At 43.2% G+C, this 24888-nt stretch overlaps 4 protein-coding genes across 6 annotated transcripts in view; 1 reads left to right on the top strand and 3 right to left on the bottom strand.

Annotated features, from left to right (window-relative positions):
• On the bottom strand, positions 1-10924 carry LOC143370063 (uncharacterized). The gene is made up of 17 exons (XM_076814679.1): positions 10751-10924; positions 9938-10060; positions 9744-9861; positions 9412-9673; positions 9169-9324; positions 8999-9089; positions 8551-8690; positions 8197-8428; positions 3277-3399; positions 3079-3196; positions 2729-2990; positions 1239-1379; positions 984-1139; positions 704-794; positions 473-609; positions 229-361; positions 1-120 (listed from the first exon to the last, which is right to left on the bottom strand). The coding sequence occupies exons 1-17, from the start codon at positions 10751-10753 to the stop codon at positions 70-72; spliced, it is 2337 nt and encodes a 778-aa protein (XP_076670794.1). The 5' UTR covers positions 10754-10924; the 3' UTR covers positions 1-69.
• The window catches only part of LOC143370009 (COA8 family protein CG14806, mitochondrial-like), a 22465-nt gene continuing 3178 nt past the window's right edge, over positions 5602-24888 (top strand). The window contains exons 1-3 of one of the 3 annotated variants that reach the window (XM_076814590.1): positions 5602-5923; positions 6001-6195; positions 6271-6603. In XM_076814590.1, coding sequence (XP_076670705.1) covers positions 5858-5923; positions 6001-6195; positions 6271-6471 — 462 coding nt within the window. In that variant the 5' untranslated portion in view covers positions 5602-5857 and the 3' untranslated portion in view covers positions 6472-6603. Of the gene's footprint in view, positions 5924-5997; positions 6196-6270; positions 6604-24888 lie in introns of those variants that run through there. The other 2 variants (XR_013085545.1, XM_076814589.1) reach the window with 2 other exon arrangements.
• Positions 12106-18762, bottom strand: LOC143370003 (uncharacterized). Its single transcript, XM_076814581.1, has 8 exons — positions 18007-18762; positions 17189-17306; positions 15360-15621; positions 15114-15269; positions 14968-15058; positions 13933-14069; positions 13701-13833; positions 12106-12318 (listed from the first exon to the last, which is right to left on the bottom strand). The coding sequence occupies exons 1-8, from the start codon at positions 18145-18147 to the stop codon at positions 12268-12270; spliced, it is 1089 nt and encodes a 362-aa protein (XP_076670696.1). The 5' UTR covers positions 18148-18762; the 3' UTR covers positions 12106-12267.
• The window catches only part of LOC143370001 (uncharacterized), a 5050-nt gene continuing 850 nt past the window's right edge, over positions 20689-24888 (bottom strand). The window contains exons 2-9 of the mRNA XM_076814580.1: positions 24411-24533; positions 24213-24330; positions 23174-23435; positions 21647-21802; positions 21369-21459; positions 21138-21274; positions 20894-21026; positions 20689-20831 (exon numbers count right to left, since the gene is read on the bottom strand). Of these exons, the coding sequence (XP_076670695.1) occupies positions 20781-20831; positions 20894-21026; positions 21138-21274; positions 21369-21459; positions 21647-21802; positions 23174-23435; positions 24213-24330; positions 24411-24533 (1071 nt within the window). The 3' untranslated portion in view covers positions 20689-20780. The remainder of the gene's footprint in view (positions 20832-20893; positions 21027-21137; positions 21275-21368; positions 21460-21646; positions 21803-23173; positions 23436-24212; positions 24331-24410; positions 24534-24888) is intronic.

Raw genomic sequence — 24888 nt, forward strand, 5'->3', positions numbered from 1 at the left:
TAAATGACTACAGCTCTATTTATTATAGTAGAAACACATTATCGAATTGCATTATCTTGCCATAGCTGCTCAAAACGCTGACGATACAACGGTGAAATACGACATGGCGGTTTGGAGGACCTGAAAGAAACAGGAACATCGTAAAAGAAACTATTTCTCATCCGAATCAGGGATGTGCGAGTTGCATGGCTTCTTTAACGACTATATAGGGGTAGATCGAAGACGTACCGAGAGGAACGTCTCCATATTCAGCGTCGTCACCTTCAGAGCCGTTAACGTGATCGGTGTCAGAGTATTCATGACTATGAACTGGTAGACAACCTGGGACCTCGTGTGCATCAAGTGCCACATACAATCCAGGCTAAGCGTACACGTAAGTGCAACGGTAGGGAGGAAAAGTACTTTCATTAATCGTTCGGTTTACTGAGTATAAAGAGGCGCGATCCAATTACAATTTATTCTTAATTCTTACGCGTCGAAGTACACCTGCTCGCTAAAATTTATCAGTCTTTGGCCAGGAAGGCAAAGAAAAAACAGATGAACGAGCTGTCCCATTATCCAGATCCCCAGCCTTAACACCTCCCGTGGATTTGACTTTTTCATCAGAACCTAAGACAATCGAGAATCGTAAAGGGACAAAGATCTCCAGTATGTAAAATGAAACGAACCATCCTGCAATTTTATCATCGAGTCGGACACTTACTAATACTCCAGAGATACTCAAACACAGGAGGGATAGCGATACTTGAAAGAACAACGTCTTCGAGTACGCCGATTGGACGAGTTTCGTGTATCTGGAGAAGAAAAAAAATGCAGTCTCGTGACATTCAAAAGGTACTACCCCGAATAAAACTTCCACCAGCAGAATTGTGAGAAAGGAGAATTGTGGAATAAAGATTCTCAAATCGGCAGAGTGCGTAGACGAGCTGAAAGTGTTTAGGTACGAATGACGAAGTGATCGATAGTACACAGCACACGCTCACTCTATAGCAATTTTGTGCTCTCTAACGCAGTTTATGAGCCTCTTATACACTTCCCCCTGCTGCCACGTCGAGATTTCTTCGTCCTTGTATTTTGTGATGTCCTCGCCGTTGTTCAGGATATCCATGTTTAAGATGTGCACTGTTTTCAACCGATACCTGTGAGGAAAACAGATGCATCATCGACGTAATTGGTAGGAGCAAAGTGTAAAAGGATGTTGGATAATAGTTGGTAGAAAGCGAAATTGGTGATCCTACGTGGGAAAATAAGACGAAAATGAAGATGAAAAACGTTGGGTGGGGAAGCGTGGTGACGGCGACTGTACATCGCATGGCTGACCTACGCCACGTGACCCGCTGTTCGCCGAGTTGCCAAGCTTCAGGCGTTTCATGTGCCGACTTAATAATTAAAAAACGAGGCTTTCACCGCAAGCTCATTTTGACTATGCGTTGTAAGCTCGCCGCCAGCACCGAGCGCGGTGCCTATAACAAGAATTTACTGTATTTTCAAATATCTGCTGGGATTGCAATACCGGTAAACCGGTTTCCCGGTAATTCGCGAGAAATACCTTCAAATTTTTACCGGTAATTCGATAAATTACGTATAGCAATATTGGGAGTAGAACATTATTATGCGACACTAGCGGTAGGTACGCAAACTAATAGTAATGGCCGACGCAAGTATACCATTTATTGCTACTACATATTGGCCCAGACGAGGTATAGATCTATACCACGTCTGTGGTAAAAGGTATACTTGTGTCGTGCATATTTGTTATGCACACTAGCGCCACCGTTCCCGCGGTGGTAGATTCCTTTGCGCTGCACCACCTTTCATTCGGTGCGCTGCTGCTGCTGGGACCCGAAGGAGAGAGGAGAGAACAAAAAAATGGGACTATAGTGTTCGTTGGGCAATATAAACAAAAATAAGCTTGAAACGCCATCCTGCTTAAAACACAGGAAAACAAACAAACAGACAACAGTGTAAAACAACTTCAGTTAGATACTAATAAAGACGAAAACCGAAGTATCTCATGGAGAACCAACTCTGATCCAAAAGGAAACTAAAAATCTGAATCAAGTCATCAAAAAATGGATGTATTTTCAAGTAGAAAAAGTAAGGAGAAAATATATAGATACAAATGGCATAAATGGTAAATTACCGGTAAACCGGTTTTGATTGAAAATTTTACCGAATTACCGGTAATTGAAACAGTCGGTAAATTTGCAATCCCTACTGCTGCGGACTGTATTTATTAAATAATTTTACTTAGCTGCGATCCTCTGTATGTTTGGGGTATGTTTGGTTCAAATCTAGCAACTCAATTCTCACCCACTTCCACCAATCCAATTGTTTTTGAAACTTTGCATGCGTGCGTAGGTTGGTTGGCAATACATTTAAAAAAAAAGTAAAAAATAAAAGAATATAAAAAGATATGTATAAAAAATCCACAACACTGAAAACTAGAAACTAAAAAAAATATACATATAGTTTTTTTATGTTAAACGATTTTACTAAAAGTGCACTAAAAACTAAAACAGAATTGTTTTCTCGTACTACAATTTCGATGGGTATTTCTAATTTTAAATAAAATCGTGGTGCTGTATTAAAATGATTCATATTCTGTTATGAAATATCATATAATGATAATAAAAAAAAATATTTTTTAGTCTAGTGCATTTTTAGTAAGATCGTTTAACATAAAATATTTGTTTAAATATCTTTTTATTTAATCCTCTGTATTTACCCCGTGACAGCATACAAGACGCAGGCATGTTGAATGACGGTGATGTACATCACGTCCATACAGAGGAGCGAAGTTAGTGCCACCGAGGATGCAAGCATACAGTGCACCGAAGTGAAACCGTAATGTTCCTGGGCATCGAAAAAGTAGAAATCTACTTGATACATAGTGTACTTCGGTTCCGTCTCGTTCTTAGATACGTAGTCGGTTAGTATTAGCGTGGTCGACACTGTAAAATATATAGCCACCAGCGGGAACATCGCACCTGTAGTCAAGGGAGAAAGGGATGATGTGATCGTGCTGGATGAACGCTACTTCGAGAAGAAGTGCGAATTCAAGATCAATTGCTTTACCTAGGAAAGATATAACGTAGTTTTTTCCTTCCACCGCGTACTTCTGCAGCACTTTGTACTCCGGATAAGGCATCAACCTTTGGTTATCTTCCTTGATGTTCTCCATTATACGCATCACCTACCACCACGCGCATTTACCTCGGAACTCCGCGAATTTACTTGTACCGAATCTATTTTCGTATTTATCGTGGACGTTACCTTCTCTTGCTGGACCACAACGTTCAAAACCTTGGACAACGCGTCCACCTGCGTGCACACCGTCGGGATGCACTCGACCGCGATGCTGTACTCCACTCCCCACGAACCGATCAATTTCAGAATCTGAAATCCAACGCAGATCGGTCGTTTAAGTTAAGGCTGCCTCTATAGAACTTCGGCGTAAAGTCGGGGCACACTCGTTAAGGGTTTGGGGAAAGGAGGGACCGACCACGGTGATGACACCGCCTGTCACGCACCCAAGCAGATTTTCACTTAATTAGCCATGTTCGGTGCATTTAAAGAAAAAATTTTCACAATAAAATACTCGCGAGATGACGTCTCGCGACGTAGCCACCATTTCATCCACCACGCCAGTACAGTTCTAGTCCGATCCTGCTGAATCAACAGATCTCGCCGCGATGTGTGCTTAACGTTCCTCCACCACTGGCACGGCCGTCCCTAGCTATTGGTCGGCAATTTTATTATAGTGGGAGGAAAATTGGAATACTGGCGTTAGTGCAGTTAAATGGAAAGAACGACTGCCAGGACCGCGGGTTACTGCGTTTCCCAGCAAGCTGTTGTTTCCCTCAAGAATCTGCTGCATATCTACGCTCGAGAGTGGCATTGTTGTAATAACACCATGTCGCTCTACGCATTGTCAGAAAATCAATCTCAATTGCTGCTGCCGTAATATTCACAAATTATCAAACGTCAGACATCCCACTTCTACCCTCGCGCGGCGGGCGCGAGGCAGAGGGTGCAAGGGCGGCTATACAAAGCGTTTCTAATCCTGGCGAAGTTTACGGTATGAATAATTTTTAAGGCAGTATAGCCCTAAAGCCATTTGCTCTCCAAATTGGAAAGGGAGGGTGAAAACTGTTGGGATAAACGCCGGCAATTGCCAACGCTTTTAACGGAATGGAGCATTTTCTGCACGCAACTCTACCTACTAGCGGAGCAGGTAGTCGTTACTGGCATTCGTTCGCAGCAGTTCTCCAAGCTCGAGGACGCTGCTCTTCCTGGTGCTTTCGCTTAGTGGTTCCGTGGAGTGCCGCGGAGAGTGTACCTAATGCACGAGACAGATTTCTTCGATCAGCCCGCGTACTTGTGGTGCAAGCGCACTTTATCGTTCGTTGGGGTCTGGCCCTTCCAAACGCTCTACCAACGAATCGGGAGGCAGATGGTGCTGTTCATGTGCAGCTGCTTTTGTTACGCACCGCCGGTAAATTCTGTTCGGCCTGGTCAAAGGCGAAATGATCTCGTAACGAAAGTGCCCGTTGTTTCGATTGGATTTCCGAGTGGCAGATATGATATCTGGAATTTCAAAATTTGGAATACATATACTCAAATCGCCCTGTTCTCGCATCCTCCATCCTCTGGCACCTTATTAGCATCGTCTGTGTGGATCAGGAATTAGCGCACCCCTCAGCCATCAATAGAAACACTAGCATTGACACATACCTGTGAAAACTACTTACACTCTATCGGTAAACACCGGTGGTCATCGTTCCTCGATGTTCCAATCGAGCGTATGAAACCCTCGAGTTTATCCAGGTCCAAGCAGATTTTCGTAATTAATTGCACCGATATATGTATACGTTTTGCTGTACTTCGCGCAGGGAATTCGTCTGCCACGTATTCATCGACTTTCGAATAAATTTCAGATGTTCACTTGCAGCGTTCATCGAGATTTCCTGCACTTGCCCCGAGGTGCAGCGAAACTTTAGCGAAATGTAGATCCGGGTGGAGATGCCCAAGGGTGAGATTTCTTTGTGATGCCTTTTATTGTGGAGAGAGAAGTAAAGGGGATAGGTAAATGAAATTCAAATACGTGGAAATGGTGTACCAGGATCGTGGAAGATCTTACAAGGTCATAGAATCATTACTAGATGTATTTATATGAATAGAATAGCTTACATATTTTCAGGTTCGTGCACTTCCATATCGACGAGGTAACAAATTATGACGGTCTTGATAAAGAAAATGGTTTATATTAGAGAAAATAGGCATAAAAACACGTCGAGGCCAGGTTGGGGCTAGATTTGTGTATGCAATCACTCGCCCTGGCTTGGCTTTGGCGTAGTTTAACGCTCGTTTCTTCGAAATTCTTGAATCGCTTTTTTACCTACAAAGGAACAGTTCTGTTGGTAAATCTTGTTGCTAATTGATCGGCGGTCCTACTTTAGCTCAACTCTTTCGCCACTAGGGACCCTTAGTGTTTTGTTAAAAAACTTTTTCCAGCAATAAATAAACGATTTTATTGTTGAAAACGATTGTATATTAATTTTCAGAGCCTCTACGAGCTACGAGAGACTTAGATCCACGGATCGCAAATGAGCAAATGAATCTCAACATTTTAATCTACTTTTTCAGCGAAACGAGCTCCCCGAGAATTGATGAATTATCAATTTTCTAACATTAGATAATGTACTTTTATTGTTGCCATTTTCCTATAGCAGATTTCTCATCATTTCGTTTATGATTAGTTAGGCAATAACAGCGATGGTGAGTGGTGAAAGAGTTCACGCTGCGTAATTAACCTAAAAACACTTGGGGGCCTAAAAAATGTGAACGCTATGAAATGGCTCGATTATCTAATTTCGCGCAAGTAAAACGTTACGACAGAGTAGCACGATTATGTAGCGGGGTAAGTGCTTTCTTTATTATCTTATTCAACAACTTGACAATCTCGGCTTCATTTATGTTTCGTATTTTAACCAGAAGGCGTGCTCCAACCTAAACCTTTCAGCGGAAACTGACATCATCGGTCCGCCTGACCCGATTTCTAACTTAAGACCGATAATATTCGCGAGATCTCCGAATGAGACGAACCTTGAGAAGAGATATAGAGAGGCCAGAGAAGCTACTCAACTGTGGAACCAGGATTTCTGGCTGAGGCACAATGCTAGTTTCATAGAAGTACGCCATGGAATTTTGGATAATATAGTTACAAAGAATTGTATCAAATTTCTTAACGCTCTATATGCACCGTAGGAACGTAAACGATTCCAAGACGACCTAAAGCTACAAGGAAAGGAATTAATTACGGCGGATGACATGTCAGTATTCTATAAACAGTTCTTGGATAAGAATTGGAAGACTCACTTGAATTACAACGTTGCATGGTACAGGAGAAACATCCAGCTATTGTTTCTCGAGATTGGCGTCAGAGTATCCAAGCTGAAGTTCAAGTAATTGAGACTTTCTAAAGAAATTCTAATAGGAAATGCATTATTACTTAGCGTATGCATTTGTACGTACTGTATATTATCTGTAAAGCGTCCAGTATAGGTACATATTAGAATATACATAGTATGAAGTATCATACTCATTGTGATATATTCATTGATAGAATTAGATCAAAACAATTACACAGCATACATCCAATCGCGTCTAATTCCAAGACGCACCAGTTACAGTATACTACACTGCATTCCACTTTAGAGCGGACCCGTTCCGCGCCAGAATGTACTGTTGATTGGTAGGAAGCTGGCAGGGAAAGTGCTGCTACCAATCGCGTGTGTCTCTTATGTGTAAGAGCAAACTTGCCATTAAACAGACACAAGAGGAAGGCTTTTTTCACAAGTTCCCATCTTCCTTCTTTCTTCTCTAACAAGTAGTCTCGCGTTTAAGGCAAGGCTCCCATCATGTTACTAATTATATAAATTAGTATGTGTTTAGCAGCTAAATTTTAGCTAGCAACCTCAAGCTAGACGGACCCTTTAAAGATTAGGATTAGAGCCAAGAACTTCAATATTCGACTGAGATTTCAACGATATAATAAGTATTAAAGAACGAAGAAATAAAAGATGTACGAGAGTATTAGCTTGAATTCATTCTCTATGCTTTATTGCTACTTAAACTGACGAGGATAGAACAGTGAAGTATGATACAGCTGTTTGAGTAACCTGGAAGAAACAGAAGGAAATAAACCACATTTTCAAACCTTACACTAACAGTGCAACCGTGGGTAATATGTGTTCAGTTACAAGAAATTACAGGAGGTGATTCAGAGTTCCGCGTAACAAGTTCACGGTGTTATAGAGAACGATACGGGGAGCACAGTTTCCTAATACCAGTCTGCTCTCTGGCTTCATACAATAAAACTACAGATCTTTGAAAGTTTAGGCCGCGAGCGCCTGGCGGCGGGCAACCCGCCGCCCGCTGTTGAGTTAGGGATTGCCTGTTATCAGGCTCAGGGATTGCTATTTTTTAACCATGGACCTATTAGGTCTATGTTTTTAACCGACTTCAAAAAGGAGGAGGTTATAGATTCGACTGGTATGGAAATTTTTTTATATTTTTCTCTATGTTTGTCCCCGCATAACTCCTCAGCATATGGACCGATTTTGATGATCTTTTTCTATTCGAAAAAGGGCGGTGATCCCATCCTACACTGCATCAATATTGGCCCAATATTTTGCCAGTTCTGGTTAATAGCATGTCGTGTCAATATATATATGTTTGCACTGTGTAAATCTGGCGCCGACTTAACAAATACGAGAGCCGTAGATTAAATAAGGGATTAATTTTTTTTACTTTTTAGTGCATTTTTATTTTTTTTTTACATTTTAGTTTACATATTGACACAACATGCTACTAACCAGAACTGGAAAAATATATAATAAACTAAAAAGACAAAAAATGTAAAAAAAAATAAAAATGTACTTCAATGTAAAAAAAATTTAATCCCTTATTTAATCTACGGCTCTCGTATTTGTTAAGTCGGCGCCAGATTTACACACTGCAAACGATGAGACGCCGACTTAAAAAATGTGAGAGTCGTAGATTACATAAAGGATTAATTTTTTTTTTTACTTTTTAGTGCATTTTTATTTTTTTGAAGTCGGTTTTAATTTTTTTTTCCAAGTACGACGCTGTACGGCAGAATGGTACTAAAGAGAAACGTCCATCTAATCATCTTCTATAACGCCACGAATCTATCGCAGAATTCTGAGATCCCGAAAGTAATATTTCCTCGACGCTTGATTTCGTATACGAACGTAATTCGATCCGTACCGACAGGAACGTTTGAAAATTCAACGCCGTCACCTTCAGCGCCGTTAACGTGACCGGTGTCAAAGTGTTCATGACTAAGAACTGATAGAGAGCACGAGACTTCTGCTGCAACAAGTACCACTTGCAGTTCATCCTAAGCGCGCGCGCCAACAGTAGGAAGAGCAATTAACATTCGCACCCGCAGACCCGTCTACCGGTCGTTTCTTCGAATACACAGAGAAGCGATCCGATAAGAAAGCGCTGTGGCATACGTACGCGTCGAAGTACACCTGCTCGCTGAAATCCATGAGTTTTTGGCCAGGAAGACACACGAAGAACAAGTGAAAGAGCTGCCCCATCATCCAGATAGTCAGCCTTATCATCTCGGTTACGTTCCCCGATTTCAGCAGTGTCAGCTGTGTAACATCAAGTGGATAAAGAAGCCCAATACGAAGCGTTCCAACTACATTAATCATGATTAACCACTTCAGTGCGGATATTCGAAAGATGAACGCCCGTCACGTGCGGGAATCCTCCGCGCGTATTTACTAACAGCACTCGCTGAACGCCCCGGAGGCGTTCGCAGCGCGGACCGTGTTTGTCGACCGAACGTTCACCACTGATACGGTTAATCGAGACACTCGACCACCCTCCGAATGATTCAGACGACTCGTACGATAATTACTGGTCACAGTCGAGGTAACGCGAAGGGGCTTTAGCTTACTTGAACTCCGGTGATGCTCAAGCATATGATGTTGAAGGAGACTTGAAAGAAAAAGGTCTTGCCGTAGGTGGACGTGACGAGGCTCGTGAACCTGAACGCACGCAATTAGTTTCGTCCGATCACAGGACACTATCGGCGTTATTAGATCTTAGGAGGTACAGTATACTCACTCCAGAGCTCTTCTGTGCTCGTTAATGCATACTACAAGCCTGCCATGTATCTTTTCGTGCTCGTCCACCGAGAAATCTTCTACCGCGTACTCCTCGATGCTCCTGTTCTCCCTCAGATAATTCGTATCTAAAATGTGCGCCGTTCTCAAACGGTATCTGTAACAGGCAAGTGGCTGTGTTTCCTGCTGCACTGGACCCCGGGACCTTCTCGATCGCTGGCGCCGATAAAACGCGTACAGTTACCCCGTGACTGTGAACAGGGCACAGGCGTGCTGTATGGAGACGATGTACAGCGAGTCGAACGTGATGATGAACACCAACACCATCAGAGACGACGCGTAAAAGTGCGCCACCGTGAAGTAGTAATACTTCTGGGCGTCGAAGAAGTAGTACTCCACTTGGTACGCCATGTACTTGTCCTCCGACTTGTTCTTCGTCACGATGTCGTTGACGATCAGCACAGTTGGAAGAATGAAATATATCGTCGCCAGCAGGATTATAAAATCTGAAAGGTAGTCCTTTCAAATCGGAGGGAGTAAATCGAAAGCGGGCACCACCTGGACCGATCGGTTTACCTATGAAAGACAGGACGAATCTTCTTCCCTCCAGCGCGCAATTGTACAGAACACTGTACTCCGGGCAACCCTCCAATCGCTCGTAATCCCTTTTAATGTAATTCAGTATGTACGTGATCTGCAACGTGGCGGACACGTGAAACACTCGCGCCGAGGCAAAGAACCCTCCAGCGCCTCGTCCCATCGGTATCTACCTTCGGCAGCTGACGCACCACGTTCACGTACTTCATTATCGCCACGAAGAAGCTGAACGAAGGCGGCAGGCACTCGATCGTGATCGCGGAGTTCACTCCCCACGAGAAGCACATCTTGAGAATCTGAAACGCAACAAACAGCAGTCGATACGATGGGAATGATTCTGGGAACGAAGGGTCTACAAGAGAAATCGCATCTCGCCGCGGAACCCAAGCAGACTTTCTTTCGAGCAACAATGTTTAAGTGGGAGCTAAATGGTGGTGGCAATGAAGGGATTGGTAAGACGCAAGGGACAGTTCTCCTGGCTTTGATATTTGTTAGACAGAAGGGTTTCCCTCCCTCGGCGTGTTCTTGTCTTCAAATGCACTAAGACGCGGTTCTTGCAGCTTGCAACTCCACGGAGGTCGACCAACAGGCCACTCGAACGATCGGTCTCCCCGCTGTGATCGAAAACCAGAGACAAAGTTGCCTCCATCAGCGCGGGCGTTGCAGAAGGTAATCTACATTGGCGCATTTACTGCCAACGACGGTGGACAGAGGATGCGCGCATGAATTTATCATTCTCTGAAGGCGGCAACTTTATTATAATGCCGGTCTGCTATAGGGGAAATTGTTGCGGACGGACGGTGGCTTGGCTCGTCGTCCTTAACTCGACGAGGGCAATTTTTTGTCGGAGCCGAAACAATTGGCTGCTGTCGATCGATAGCAATTTTCTCTCGCGGCTACTTTACGTGGAACGTTGCGGTATGAATAATTTCTAGAGCAATGTAGCTCGGGCGACGTCACTGAATTTATTCCGTGGCCGTTAGTACCATGCCGATCGTCCTGTGACTCGAAGAGTGGCTATGGTAAGGTGACGCCTTTGCTGCACCGTTGGATCAGTCGAAACCAAGCGGGCCACAGCGTGCTTGCTCGGCCGTGTTCGGGGGTTCCATTTCTGACGCGTGTTCGCTGTTATTAAGCCAGGCGTTTCTGATACATTCGCGGAGTAGGTGTTACCTTACGTACGAATTGCTGCGGAGTCGGTGTTACAGAATCAAGCTTCTCTGGAGTAGGACGATCCGCGAACTGTAAGCTCCAGCTTCGAGTAAGATCGTCGGAGGAGCCAGAATTTCAAGGGGGAAGCGTTCACGAAAAGATGGATGCGTGTCTGATGAACTGACACAGTCCCAGATCAGATTTGGTAAAACTGCCACTTCTGGGGGGAATTAATTGCAAGGAAATTAATACAAATTGTGACTAGTACTTTTGGGTAATGTTTATTAAGACTGTAAACTACACAGAAAAATGTTTTGGTTAATATATACTTATATATTATGAGAAGTAGAAGATAAATTTTTCCCTTATTTAATCTAAGACTCTGCATTTTTTTTATGTCGGCGCCTCATCACTTGCACTAAATCTGGCGCCGACTTGAACAAATTGAGAGTCGTAGATTAAATAAGGGAAAAAAATATTTTTTACTTTTTAGTGCAGTTTTATTGTTTTGAAGTCGGTTTTCATATTTTCCTCTTAATATTCTCTTTCTTTCTTTTCTTTCTCAGTCGTTGCGATGTATGTGATGCTAAACGCGCTCGCGCGTCTGTGTTTTTCAGTTTTTCAGTGAATCCGGAGTATGGACTTCTTCGACTTGCCTGCATACTCGGTGTGCAAGCGGTTGTTGACGGTGGTAGGCATGTGGCCCTTTCAGAGTGTGTATCACCGATACGCGAAATGCACGCTCATCACGGTGTTGAGTATAAGCATGGAATTACCGGTGGTAAATATTCTCGTTGTTTAATTACCGAGCAGCCTAAAGATTCTAACTTTCTCACGCGCCAGGGTGGTTAGTGTATTTTAAGTAGCGTATTTCCCAATGCAGATCATTCGAACTGTTCGCACTGGAAATGTTAAGTAACGCGATGGTGAAAAGTGTAAAAGACGCCGGGTTACCAAAAGCGCAGGGGCGAAGCCATGTTCCAAGCAGATTTTCTTAATTTCGACTAATGCACGAAATTTCCCTCGCCGCATCCTCTACGGAACTTTTTACACTGTCCTCCCTCGAAAGCTATGTAGCCAGCTTTGCTTTCTTCAATGTTCTTTTAGAACTGAATTATCATCCTCCCGAATCTGTAATGACGATCATTCGAATCCAGGGAAGGTCGTTCCTCGAATTAAAAGCCGTACAAGGAATATAACTCTCTTTATTATAATCCAAGTACGCTCTACAATTTTCACTCCATTCCTAAGAAATCTATCCCCGTGTCCTTAATTTGGTACGGAGAGAGTCGTTGATTCCGTGTCAACCAACTACATATCGTAAGCGTCCCCGTCACGTAGCCAGTGATGCTCAAAGTGACGACGACAAAACGGTGAAGTACGACATGGCGGCTTGGGTCACCTGAAAGAAACGGGAAGATAGTAGAAAATGAAACGGGTGACCCTACTTGAGAAAATAGGAGGAGAATGAAGAGTAAAGAAATTGCGGCGTTGGCATCGTTTTTTAGTTATTAATGTTGAAGTGTTCGAGAGAGGGGCGCCTGAAGCACGGCAATCCGGCGATAAGTGAGTCACCTTGCGGCGGCTGTGCGCAGCATTACTGGCAACACTGACCCACTGTGCGCCGAACAGAGTTGCCGTGCTTCGGGCGTTCCTAGGTCAGGGGTGGGGATTACCCGAAGTACTACGCTAGACGTTCCGGGTACCGCCATGGGGGCCAGTTAGGAGGCCGTGAAGAGGGGGTTTTCAGTGGGTATACCGTGGTAAGTCCCACATAATCCCGGCAACACTGCCTGGGTATGCGCAATACCATTTTCCCCCTCTTTAAAAAAAAAAGGTCAGCGGTGGCGAACCAAAGCACGCGTGCTTTGAACGCGTCAATGATTTACAGGTGCTACCATTAGTATCTGTGTTACGAGTTACTTGCAGAGTTGGGCAAAAAATTATTCGTCATGTTCGGGTTAACTTTATTCGTCGAATAAAGAAAATAACTGTATTCGTCAAATAATCTAATGTTGAAGTCACTCTTATTTGATCCGTTATTTAAATAATTTTTTATTTAGGTAATGCCCAACTCCGGTTAATTCTTATGAAATTCTATGTTAATTTTTAAACTTGTCTCGATACAATTCTGCAATGATTAATTTTCCACTAATTTTTTCCCTATTAAAAACTACCCGGCACGTCAGCAATTCTATAAATATTATTTATCAATTTTCGGCACGCGCAGATAAAAAGGTTCGCCATCCCCGCCCTAGGTAACTCACAAGGAAAGTTAGGCATCACGAAAATTCAGAAAATGATGCAACTTTGTGTGCTAGTAGAGTAGTTGATCCGTAAGACAACCCTATTTTTTGTTGCCGCCATAGTGCGGCTTTAGGGGGTGAAATCACCCCTTGTCATATTCGTGGAATGTCTCGAGAAAGATTAAGGATATTGAAAAGAATTTTCAACAAAAGTTGCATTCTCTTTTTATACCTACGTAATTATAATTATCGAAAAATCCATAATTTTCAAGTTGCCCCCACCACCAATCCTTAATTCGAGAATTTTATTTCGTTGAAACTTCTTTCCGATACCTTTCACTTCCCTTGTAAGAAATGACGCTTCCAACCGCAATTTCTTTACCCTTCATCTGCGCCTTATTTTCCCGCGTAGAATTACCAATTGCATTTTCAAATATCTGCTGCCGAACACCCTATATTACTAGTTCCATGCCTTTTGTATACATATACTCTTTTATCGCGCGTTTAACGAATATTTAGGGGTAGATCAAATGCATACCGAGAGGAACGTCTCCAAATTCAGCGTCATCACCTTCAAAGCCGTCAACGTGATTGGCGTGATAGTATTCATGATTAAGAACTGGTAGATAACTCGGGACCTCGTGTACAAACCGTGCCACATGCAGTCCAGTCTAAGCATACGCATCGACAGCGAGAAGAAGAATTAGCATTTCTGATCCGTTGGCTATAAAGGTAAACGGCCCAGTTACAAAGCGCATTCATAGTCTTACGCGTCGTAGTACACCTGCCCGCTGAAGTCCATCAATCTTTGACCAGGAAGACAGAGGAAGAACAGATGACTGTACTGCCCCATCATCCAGATACCCAGCCTTATCGTGTTGCGTATGTTTGCTATCTTTATCAAAGCCTGAGGTAGTGGAAACAATAGAGAGCAGCTTACAATTTGGAAATAACTGAGACGAGGTGCTTTACGGGCTGATGTGCCCCACTACCATTCCCGCGTCACATCCGACGTTAGTAACCAATTGCAAGCATGAAATATGGGTGCAGCGATACTAACGGTGGAAATTGAAATTGCAATAGCGGTGAGAATGTAAATTTTTAAATATACACACAGTTACACTTTCAATTATCATTTTGAACATTTCCTATAATAAGCAATTAAAAGAATATTAAAAACGAATGTCACGGTGTTTCTCGTTTGGTTTCAAATTCTGTAGCTTTAGGCTTATTTACTTGCTGCGTACCTCCACTTATACGCTGCTATATGCGCGTGACATCCAAGATAGATTAAGGAGTATTTTCACTGTAACGTTCTAAAAAATTACCGTTCTTTGTACCTTTCTTTTTGTCACAAAAAGAATGTATTTGCTAATTTGAGGTTTTTTGTATTATCAATACGTGTTTTGAGAATACAAATTTTTTTCCCCATATTTTTTTAATGCTTGCTGTCGAGACGCCTCAATTGCGCGGCCGATTTTGGAGGAACCATGTATCTGAGGCGGTTGAATTAGGGAGGCTTGTAATCAGTAGGGTAGATGTACCTAGGGTTTGTGGCCATTGCACTGTTTTTGGCCATGTGCATAGTAATCTTATTTTTAAACTGCTTGCAGATCATTATTATGTGGAGAACGTTTACGTTGTTTTTTTCTCATCCTTGTGTCGTAAAATGATTAAAAAATTTGGCTAATTTCGACATGTCAACATTGTGAACTTTGGACGTCCGCTACTTTGTTTTTTTTCCTTACAGTGGAAAAACCCATGGAAGCCACCGAGGTATTTCAAAAATATGTTAAACGACTCACCAGTACTCCAGTAACACTGAGGCTAATGATGTTCAGCGAAACTTGAAAGAACAAGGCACTCGAGAACAACGATTGAATGATCTTCGTGTACCTGGGCAAAAAGGTAGAGAGTTTCTCGCTGCAACGCATCCGAAGGCTACACTTACTCCAGCGCTCTTTTGTGCTCCTTGATGGACAGTACAAGCCTGCGGTACATTTGCTCCTGCTCCCCAACCGCAATTTCATTGTACCTCTGTTTCTCTGCGAGCTCGTTCTTTCCTAGAACATTCGCTCCTAGAATGTGCACCGTTTTTAAACGATATCTGGAGAGAAAGAAACATGTATGAGAAAATAGTGGTTGAGTGGTCCGGAACGCCGATGGACGTTTCTATCAGGACGAGTTGTGTAATTACCCAGTAACTGCGAACAAGGCGCAGGCGTGATTGATGAAGGTAATGTACATTGTGTCTAGCGAAAGGAAAATGTGAATTATCGTCCCGGACATAGCATAAGTGTGCAGCGTAGTGAAACCGTAATGCTTCTGGGCATCGAAAAAGTAGTACTCTACTTGGTACATGGTGAACTTCTCCTCTGTCTCGTTCTTGGACACGTAGTCGCTTAGTATTAGCGTGGTTGCCAGTGTCAGATATACTAGCACTAATGACAGAACGAAACCTGTGGCCAAAAGAAAAAGGGCTAAAGTGTGCATCCGAGAATCGCTCCTTTCCGGAGTCTTCGATCGATCGAGTTTTTACCAGGGGTAGGAATGAAACTGTTAACTTTTGTAAACGAATGTTATTTATTTATGGAACTTTTAAATTTTAAATCATTTTTCTGCTTTAAGTGAACTTTCTATATAAACTTTGTTGTCATAGGCAAGCGGTTTAACTGTTATCCTACGTTCGATTAATAAATGTTCTGGTTGTTGTGGAAGGTGCCTGGATCGAGATTCTCCCTGAGAATCTCGCGGTGTTCCTTGGTCGTCCTTCGCTGTTGTCGTTCGACGGGCTTTGAATACTCGGGTGGAGTTGTCGGGACGGGTTTACTCGGTTGGAAGCCGAGGGTAGTAGGATTCTTGGCCGGTTAAAGAGTTAGGACTCACCGTAGGGTTAAGCAAGGTTTAATCTGTCCCGATCTCGGTTACACGGACACTGTGACAATCACGCGTGCGTCTCGTATAGAGTCTGAGCTGTCGTTGCTCGCACATGGTTCTTATACTCTAATTGGGGTGAAGCGGAGACCATCGGGGTCTCCGTCTTTGGCCCGCTTTTGGGTGTTCCACCATATGCTGACGGTTCTCGGTGCGTTTCCGAAATCTCTTACGCGGTTCTGCCGGATTTCGGCTGTTCGATTGTGCAATCGGAATGCACGAGGTGTCGTTACGCTTGGGTATCGGTTGCGTCACAACATAGTGGATCCTATAATTCTCAACAGACATTTAATCGTGAAATATGAATTTAGGAATATTTTTTAATTATTCTCTAAGGAATTCGAAGCAGGATAAATATAGAAGAGACAGCATGGTGTGATTCTTATATAATTTAAGAGCCCTTGTAGCACTGTAAGTGTTAAAAATCATGTTTTTCAGGAAAGAGAACAATGTTTCCTAACTTTATTTATTATTTATATTTAATTATTTACGAAATTTTATTTATTTTGATTGCAAAAATATGCTTAATATTGAACCCTTCCTGGTCACACGGGGTGTATCGCACCCCAAGAGCAATTTTCGAGTTCAAGTGGGTTAAATATACAATAACCCAAATGCATCACAAAATTTTCTATTTTTGTTGTATTAAAATTTGCAACCCCTGTAAGTGCCAATCCTGTTTATCCCTAGCTAATACATAATTGGCGCTTACAGTGTTTTCTACAAGGATTCTTCAATTATTTTCACCGAACGTATTAATCAGGTTTCAGCTTCAGATCTATCCACCCCACATCATTTTCAGGAAATATGCTTGCCACAACTTTAACTTTTCCAGAGCAGAATAAATGTTCCTGTTTTACTAGAACTAACTTTTACATTCAAGAAAACTCAAGTGTCTTAATTACAGGAAAATGTATAATGGAATAAACATTTCACTTCATAGAAAAGATAATAGTTAAAAAATCAGAGTTACCTCATAATTAATTGAAAATCTTAACAGTTTCATTCAACCCTTGGTCGGTTTGGACTCTTTAGTAACGCTTTACGTCAAAAAAACGGAGCGAATGAAGAATTGGAACTCGACCGGTATACCTATGAACGACACAATGTACTTTCTTCCCTCCATCGCGTACTTGTGCAGAACCTCGTACTCGGGGCGGCCCTTCAGCCTTTCCGAATCGTCTTTAATGTTCAGCAGTATAAAGTTCACCTACGGTAACACGAACATTTCTCGGTAACGAATTTATACCGCATCGTTCATACAGCTACAATCAGGCCCCGATCTAGCTCTTCCGCCACTCTGAGCAAAACTGATTTTTGCCGCTCCTTATATTTAATTATAAATAATTATTTTAAAATATAATTTTTCACAGTGAGTGGTATTTGTTGGCTAACAAAAGCCTTTTGTTTCATACAAAATTTAGTAATCATATGGGCGATTTAAAAACAATTTGTACGTTTGATACTAAATTCAAACATGTAGGTATTAGAGCTGGGACTATTCGAATATTTTACAAGTATTCAAATGCTACGAATAAACTTCGAATATTTGAGTATTCGAATATTATTATTCGAATACTATTCGAATACATCAGTATTCGAATACTTAAATATTCGAATAGGATTTGAATATTATTCGAATACTTGGATATTCGAATAGTATTCGAATACTTGGATATTCGAATAGTATTCGAATACTTGGATATTCGAATTATATTCGCCAAATAATTGAGTAACTGAAGTATTCGAATATTCAAATACTGAAAAAATCGACAAATAGTCCCAGCCCTAGTAGCTATTACCTACTTCACTACCGCTTTATCAAAAAGTTTTTCCTTTATATTGGTTTTTATTAATTTTTAATTTTCTCTCTCTATCCTAGATTCGACCATAGCTACAATAGGGACTACCTTCTCCTCTTGGATCACTCCATTCGCATACTTAATCACCATCACGGCCTGCGTGTATGCAGCAGGCAGACACTCGATCGCGGTCTCCTGATCCACTCCCCACGAGAAGCACATCTTAAGGATCTGAAACTCAACGCACATTTTATCCTTCAATCGAAGCAGATTAATCAGAACGCAGCGCAGGGGGCGGGGGGGGGGGGGGTGGTTTAAAAGGGTCAGAGCCCAAGCAGATTTTCTTTCGAGGAACAACGCTTAGATAAGTGTTAAATGGTGGTAACAGGATGGTGACTGAGTGATAATGAAGGAATTGTTAGCATGCGGGCCACAGTTCCAAAGAGACACTTCCCTCGAGCTGATATTCGTTAGACCAGTGTTCTTCAACTGATACCCGTTGTCGGTCCGCGAAAACTTTCTCCTATTTTCGCTGGGAAACGCGCTCCATTAGACGATGCAGTGTCCTACCCTCCCCGTATTCTTGCTTTCGAAGCACTTAGCCGCGGCTCTTGCGACTCGCAAATCCACCGAGGTCGGCCGACAGGTCACTCAAACAATCAGTTCCCCCGCTGTCGGTCGTAATGGAAGATCAGAGATAAATTTGTCCCCTCAGCCCCGCGTTTACGGCGGTAGTTTCAGAGAATGCGTATGAATTTATCATTCGCTGAATGCAGCAACGTCGTTGTAACGCCCCTCGGCTATAAAAGAAATCGATGGACGATAATGCACCATTACTTGTTAACTTAACGAGCGCAATTTTCGTTGCAGGTGAAACAATTGCAGCCGCAGTCTGGTCACAGGGCATCAGAGGGCTAGAGGTGAGCGTAGAGCTTCCCGAGAAGCACGGTTTATACCGATTTGTATCGTGGATTTATTTCTTGGCTACTGTTGCCAATACAATTCGTACTGCGAGAGGAAACAGTGCATCTGGACTGGGTTTTCGTGTTTACAGGAGTTTATCGGGATCGATAGATTGGATATAATTTTTTCAATGAATGAGCAGAGTGAGAAATTCTTCGATCAGCCCGCGTACTCGCTGTGCAAACGATTAATGATAATTGGCGGCGCGTGGCCTTCTCAAAAGGGGTATGATAAATACTGGAAACGCGGGATGGTGATGATTCTGACGATGACTATGACTCTGCCAACGGTAAATGTGTTAGAATATATTATTAACTGTGGTAAACAAATGGTGCCCTTGCTAATAGGTACTTTTGCTAATGTAAAATAATGCGGAAATTTTGATATGTTTATGTCTATATGAGCCTCTTGATCAGTTGTATCCGCGGGGACTTTCATTAATAAGTGTGTGTGTGCGCGTTCGCAGCCACTAGTTTCTACGCAGTACTTTCTTATCGAAATCCCATTATGGAGTATTATCGAGTTCCAAGCAGATTTTCTACCTTTCGAACGGTGCACCGACTCCCCATGAAAACACGTAAAGCAACGCTCGCCCCGCTTTATGTAGAATGTAGATTGTAGCGAATTCATATTTTTCCAACATCCATCCAATTGCATGTATCGTCGTTCATACTGTTTCGTAAAAAGTAGCATCGACTTTCGAGTTAGTTGCAGCATAGTTGATCTGAAAGTGTTTTTGCACGATGCTCGTCCAATCTTGCCGTGATTCTTAATGTCCTTTGATCAAAGTACATGTATAGACAGCGGATAGTAAAAGTATATGCGTCCGAAGATAATAAAATAACTACTTGTAGGTACGTTGAGGTAAGCGATAGTCTACCTACATGCACTTAGCACTTTCTATCAGCACCAGTTTCTAAAATAATGCCGGGCATCCACCTGGAAGCTAAGCTAAACTACGCTTTGCTAAGTTTGAAAAAATCAGCTTTATGGAACCGTTTCCACCGAAAGCTAAGTTAGAATCTTGTGCTACGTCGAGCTAACTTAGCTTCCGAAAAAAAAACAGCATAGCTTAGCCTAGCTTTTGGTGGAAATAGTTCCATAAGGATGTATCGAAGCTAATTTCTTCAAACTTAGCATAGCATAGCTTATTGTTAGCTTACCTCACTGGCGCAGCGGTCTCACTAGCGCACGGAGACACAGATGCATACTTCTGCATTGCACTAGTGCAGGAGTGTCGAACTTCCCCCACTCCGAGAGCCGCACGAGTCGGGCCCCGGTCAGCCCGTTCCCCCACTTATTTTTCTCCAAGCGTTGCACGAGACCCGGCAGGGAGACAGTGCGGCTCCCGGAGGAGAAATTCATCAGAGTGAAGTAGGTGTGGAGGGGGCCGTGCTCCTACGGCTCTGCGGAGCAGGCGAAGAGGAGAAGGAGCCACTGCGGCTCGCGTGCCGCTGGTTCGACACCCCTGCACTAGTGAAGCTAAAGCTAGGAAGCTAAATCCCACCTTTAGCTTCCATGTGGATCCTCGGTTGAAGGATGCGTTGAAGTTAATTTGTTAGAACTTAGCATAGCACAGTTTAGCTTAGCTTTCAGGTGGATCCCCGGCTTGAAGCATTGCAATTTCGTCCACCAAAGTCACAACGCACAGCCATTAGATACACTACTATTCTTGAATATCCTTCTGTAAAGGCCAGTCAGTGCCCGAGCAGGCCTAAGATTCGAAATAGGATTCAGTACCGTTCCAGTACCCCTTCGAACCTCGATTAATAGCCATTAATAGTGATTTGGATCTAGGCGAAGATAACACTGGACTACCACGGCGTGTAGAAGCAAACCCCAATTATAAATGGCTACGACTCTTTTTATTATAATCGACGCACACTCTATAATTCTATTACGTAGGTAGCTATCGCTGCTCAAAACGCCGACGATACTACGGTGAAGTAGGACATGGCGGTTTGGAGGACCTGAAAGAAACAGGATCGTCGTAGAACGAGATATTTCCTTACTGTGCAGATCGAAGACGTACCGAGAGGAACGTCTCCAAATTCAGCGTCGTCACCTTCAGAGCCGTTAGCGTGATCGGTGTCAGAGTATTCATGACTATGAACTGGTAGATAACCCGGGACCTCGTGTGCATCAAGTGCCACATACAATCCAGCCTAAGCGTACGCGTAGGTGCAACGGTAGGGAGGAAAAGTAGTTTCATTAATCGTTCGGTTTACTGAGTATAAAGAGGCGCCAGCCAATTACAAAGTATTCTTAATTCTTACGCGTCGAAGTACACCTGCTCGCTAAAATTCATCAGTCTTTGGCCAGGAAGGCAGAGAAAGAACAGGTGAACGAGCTGTCCCATTATCCAGATCCCCAGCCTTAACACGTCCGTTGGATTGGACTTCTTCATCAGAACCTAAGGCAACGGAGAATCGTAAGGGAACGAAGATCGCCAGTATGTAAAGCGAAACGAACCATCCTGCAATTTTATCATCGAGTCGAACACTTACTAATACACCAGAGATACTCAAGCACAGCATGGCTATTGATAATTGAAAGAACAATGTCTTCCCGTACGCCGATTGGACGAGTTTCGTGTATCTGAAGAAGAAAAATGCAGTCTCGTGACATTCACAAGGTGCTGCCCCGATTGAAAGTTGCACCAACAGAATTGTGGGAAAGGAGCATTGTGGAATAAGGATTCTCAAGATCGACAGAGCGCGTAGATGAGCTGAAAGTGTTTAGGTACGAATGACAAAGTGATAGATAGTACACAGCACGCGCTCACTCTATAGCAATTTTGTGCTCCCTAACGCAGTTCACAAGCCTCTTATACACTTCCTTCTGCTGCCACGTCGAGATTTCTTCGTCCTTGTATTTTGTGATGTCCTCCTCGTTGTTCAGGATGTCCGCGTTTAAGATGTGCACTGTTTTCAACCGATACCTGTGAGGAAAACGGAGATGCATCATCGACATAATTGGTAGGAGCAAAGTGTAAAAGGATAATAGTTGGTAGAAAGCGAAATTGGTGATCCTCCGTGGGAAAATAAGACGAAAATGAAGATTAAAAACGTTGGGTGGGGAAGCGTGGTGACGGCGCACCCGTATCTAGGTTTCCACATCACCCATGGGGTACTATTATCGATGCGTTTTTTTGTCAGTGGTATCCCCTGTAGGCCTATTCCACTGTGCCGCGTGATAAAAAATAGAGTGGAAAAGCGCGTTTTATTATCAAAATTTTAAACATGTTTTTCGACGTGCTGGCTAAATCTAGTTTAGAGACACGGTTCTATATACCGCGAATTCATTTAGTGACGCGCTGGTATCGTCAAGGCCGGAGAGGGAGGCTTGCGCAACGCATAATGACTCTGGCGCACCTACGCGTGCGTTTTAGGTAGGGATCGCCCATCCTCGTCGATGGTCACCCCCGTGAGTACGGTCCGTCCGCAAGCTGGCCTGGGCCTATAAAAAGCGGACGCGTACCCGAGAAACGGGGTAGAATCCTGGCGGGTTAATGCGTACCATGAGGAGGCGGCCATCCAAAGCCATTCCCTCCTCCCTTGGGAGGAGGCCCATCTTCATGGGCCGTGCAAGGTAGATGGTGTGGTTCTCCGGACCAGGTGGCAAGTCGTCCCTCCCTGCTCGGCCCCGGCCGTTGAAGGGAGGTGGATATTTTATTCGATTCGTAGTTTCTTTTTTATTGCCTAAAAACGACAGGATTTCATGTGCGATTTTTTAAAAAATTTTGAAAATTAAAATGTGTCTCGAACATTTCTTATTTATGAAGACTACAAGAAATGTGTACTCTTTATTTTCAACCCTAAAGGTTGATGCTGTTACGTCTCTGTCACCAATGAACATACTTCACTTCTATATTTTCGTTATTTTTGCGAATTTGGGCGGTGACGCGAAGAAAATGTTGAAAGAGTAAATAAGAGCCACCCTAGAGCACACCGCATCACTGACCTATTCTCCTTGTCATATCAGAAGGAACCCGTTTCACGTATATAGAATGAGCTCATTGGCTCCGAGGGAGCGTTGATTGGGGTATAGACAATAGTAGCGCAGAACAGGTCTATGCGTAGGTTCCTTCTTATATCGTTCGCCGAGTTATCTATGCGTAGGTTCCTTCGTTCGCCGAGTTGTCGTGCTTCGGACGTTCCTCGCTCAGACTTTAAACATTAATAACTGAAAAATGAAGCCTCCACCGCGACTCCTCCACTTTTCATTTTCGTCTTTATTTCCCACGTAGAATCAGCAATTTCATTTTATTTTCAGATATCTACCACCTACCCTCTGTATTTAGTATACTTACCCCGTGACTGCGTACAGGGCACAGGCATGTTGAATGACGGTGATGTACATCACGTCCATACTGATCAGTTGAACTAGTGCCACCACGGATGCAATTATACAGTGTGTCGTAGTGAAACTGTAATGTTCCTGGGCATCGAAGAAGTAGTAGTGTATCTCGTACATCAGGTATTTGTCTTCCGTCGCGTTTTTAGACGCGGTATCGCTTATTATTAGCACGAATGACACTGTAAAATATACGAACACCAACGGGCCCATCACACCTGTAGCCAAGAGAGAAGGGGATGAGTGATCGCGTATGATCGCTGCTTCATATATCCTTCGATCGATCGAATCTTTGGGTAAAGACAGGATCCTTCGAAGTTAGAGGACATAGGTTAAAGAGTATTAAAGAAAAACCAGGTGTAAATATGTTTTGGAGAGCCGAGCTGAGGGCAGTGACGGATTTAAGAAAAAAGGCCCAGGTGACAAACGCTCTAAGGGGCCCATTTTTCGGGAAAATGACTTTGTAGTTTACTGCAAGAGTGTATCTGTACAGAAAAGTGTAGAAAAAAATATAGTGCTTGGATAAAATCGAAGTTTTTTTAAGACAGGGTTCTACGAGGGGCCTTCTGAGCAGGGGCCCATTTTTCGGGAAAATAAAGCTGCAGTTTACTAAAAACGGGCTCAGTGTAATAATACAGAAAAAAATATATACTTTGAATATAATCATATTTTTTTTAAGAATGGGGCCCTGGGGGCCCTTCTGTGCAGGGGCCCAGCTGGCAACTGCTTATCGGCCGCTCTGTTAAATCCGCCACTGGCTGGGGGGGGGGGGGATGAAAATATAGAAGATGCGGATAGAGAGGGCATTGTAAGAAGAAAAGTGATGAAAAGTAATGAATTTCATTGAATTTGCATTAAAAATATTTTCATCCGTTCAACTCGGCTCCTCCTCAGATTAAATCCTGAAAATATCTACTTAGCAGATAAGCACTCGAGAAGGCGGCAGGGAGAATCCTTTCGGAACGAAGAGAATGGAGAGTTGAAAATTGGTTTACCTAGGAAAGATACAACATACTTCCTTCCTTCCATCGCGTGCCTCTGCAGAACTTTGTACTCCGGATGAGACATCAGCCTATTATAATCGCCCCTGATACTCTGCAATATAAACCTCACCTACCACCACACACGTTTTCCTTGTTAATCCGCATACTCACTTGTACCGAATCTATTTTCGCATTTATATTGGCTGTTACCTTCTCCTGCTGGAACACAGCGTTCATGTGCTTGACCACCGCATTCAGCTGCGTGCACATCGCCGGGATGGATTCAACCGCGCGACTGTAGTCCGTTCCCCACGCGAAGAATAGCATCAGAAACTGAAACGGAACACAGAGCAGTCGATTGAATCGAAGCTATAAAATTTTGGCGTAAAATTGGGGCACGCTCGTTAAGGGTTGGGGGAAGGGGGAGATCGAACACGGTAATGATACCCCGTGCCAGAGACCGAAACAGATTTTCGTTTAATTCACCACGCGCGGTGCAATTAAATTAAATAAAGATTTTCCTCGAAAAGATACTCGCGAGACGATCTCTCGTGACGTAGCCACCATTTCATCCACCACTCCAGTACTGTTAGAATTCGATCGTATATCTCGATCTCGCCGCGTTGTGCGTTTAATGTTCCTCCACCATTGGTCGCCGATAGAACGCTTGACGAGACTGCGGGTTGCC

Source organism: Andrena cerasifolii, chromosome 6, assembly GCF_050908995.1.
Source record: "Andrena cerasifolii isolate SP2316 chromosome 6, iyAndCera1_principal, whole genome shotgun sequence".
Classification (NCBI taxonomy): Eukaryota; Metazoa; Arthropoda; class Insecta; order Hymenoptera; family Andrenidae; genus Andrena; species Andrena cerasifolii.

What these genes read in the sequence shown, in the direction of transcription:
- LOC143370063 (XM_076814679.1), bottom strand. An exon ending in GCCCTGTTCACAGTCACGGG is followed by an intron (nt 9,325 to 9,411) that starts GTAACTGTACGC and finishes TGCCTGTTACAG; the next exon opens with ATACCGTTTGAGAACGGCGC. An exon ending in TTTTCGTCTTATTTTCCCAC is followed by an intron (nt 1,140 to 1,238) that starts GTAGGATCACCA and finishes TTTTCCTCACAG; the next exon opens with GTATCGGTTGAAAACAGTGC.
- LOC143370003 (XM_076814581.1), bottom strand. Translation starts at nt 18,147, where the DNA reads ATGTGCGTTGAGTTTCAGATCCTTAAGATGTGCTTCTCGTGGGGAGTG. An exon ending in TCAGTGTTACTGGAGTACTG is followed by an intron (nt 14,070 to 14,967) that starts GTGAGTCGTTTA and finishes CCACTACCTCAG; the next exon opens with GCTTTGATAAAGATAGCAAA. An exon ending in GGGCAGGTGTACTACGACGC is followed by an intron (nt 13,834 to 13,932) that starts GTAAGACTATGA and finishes GCGTATGCTTAG; the next exon opens with ACTGGACTGCATGTGGCACG.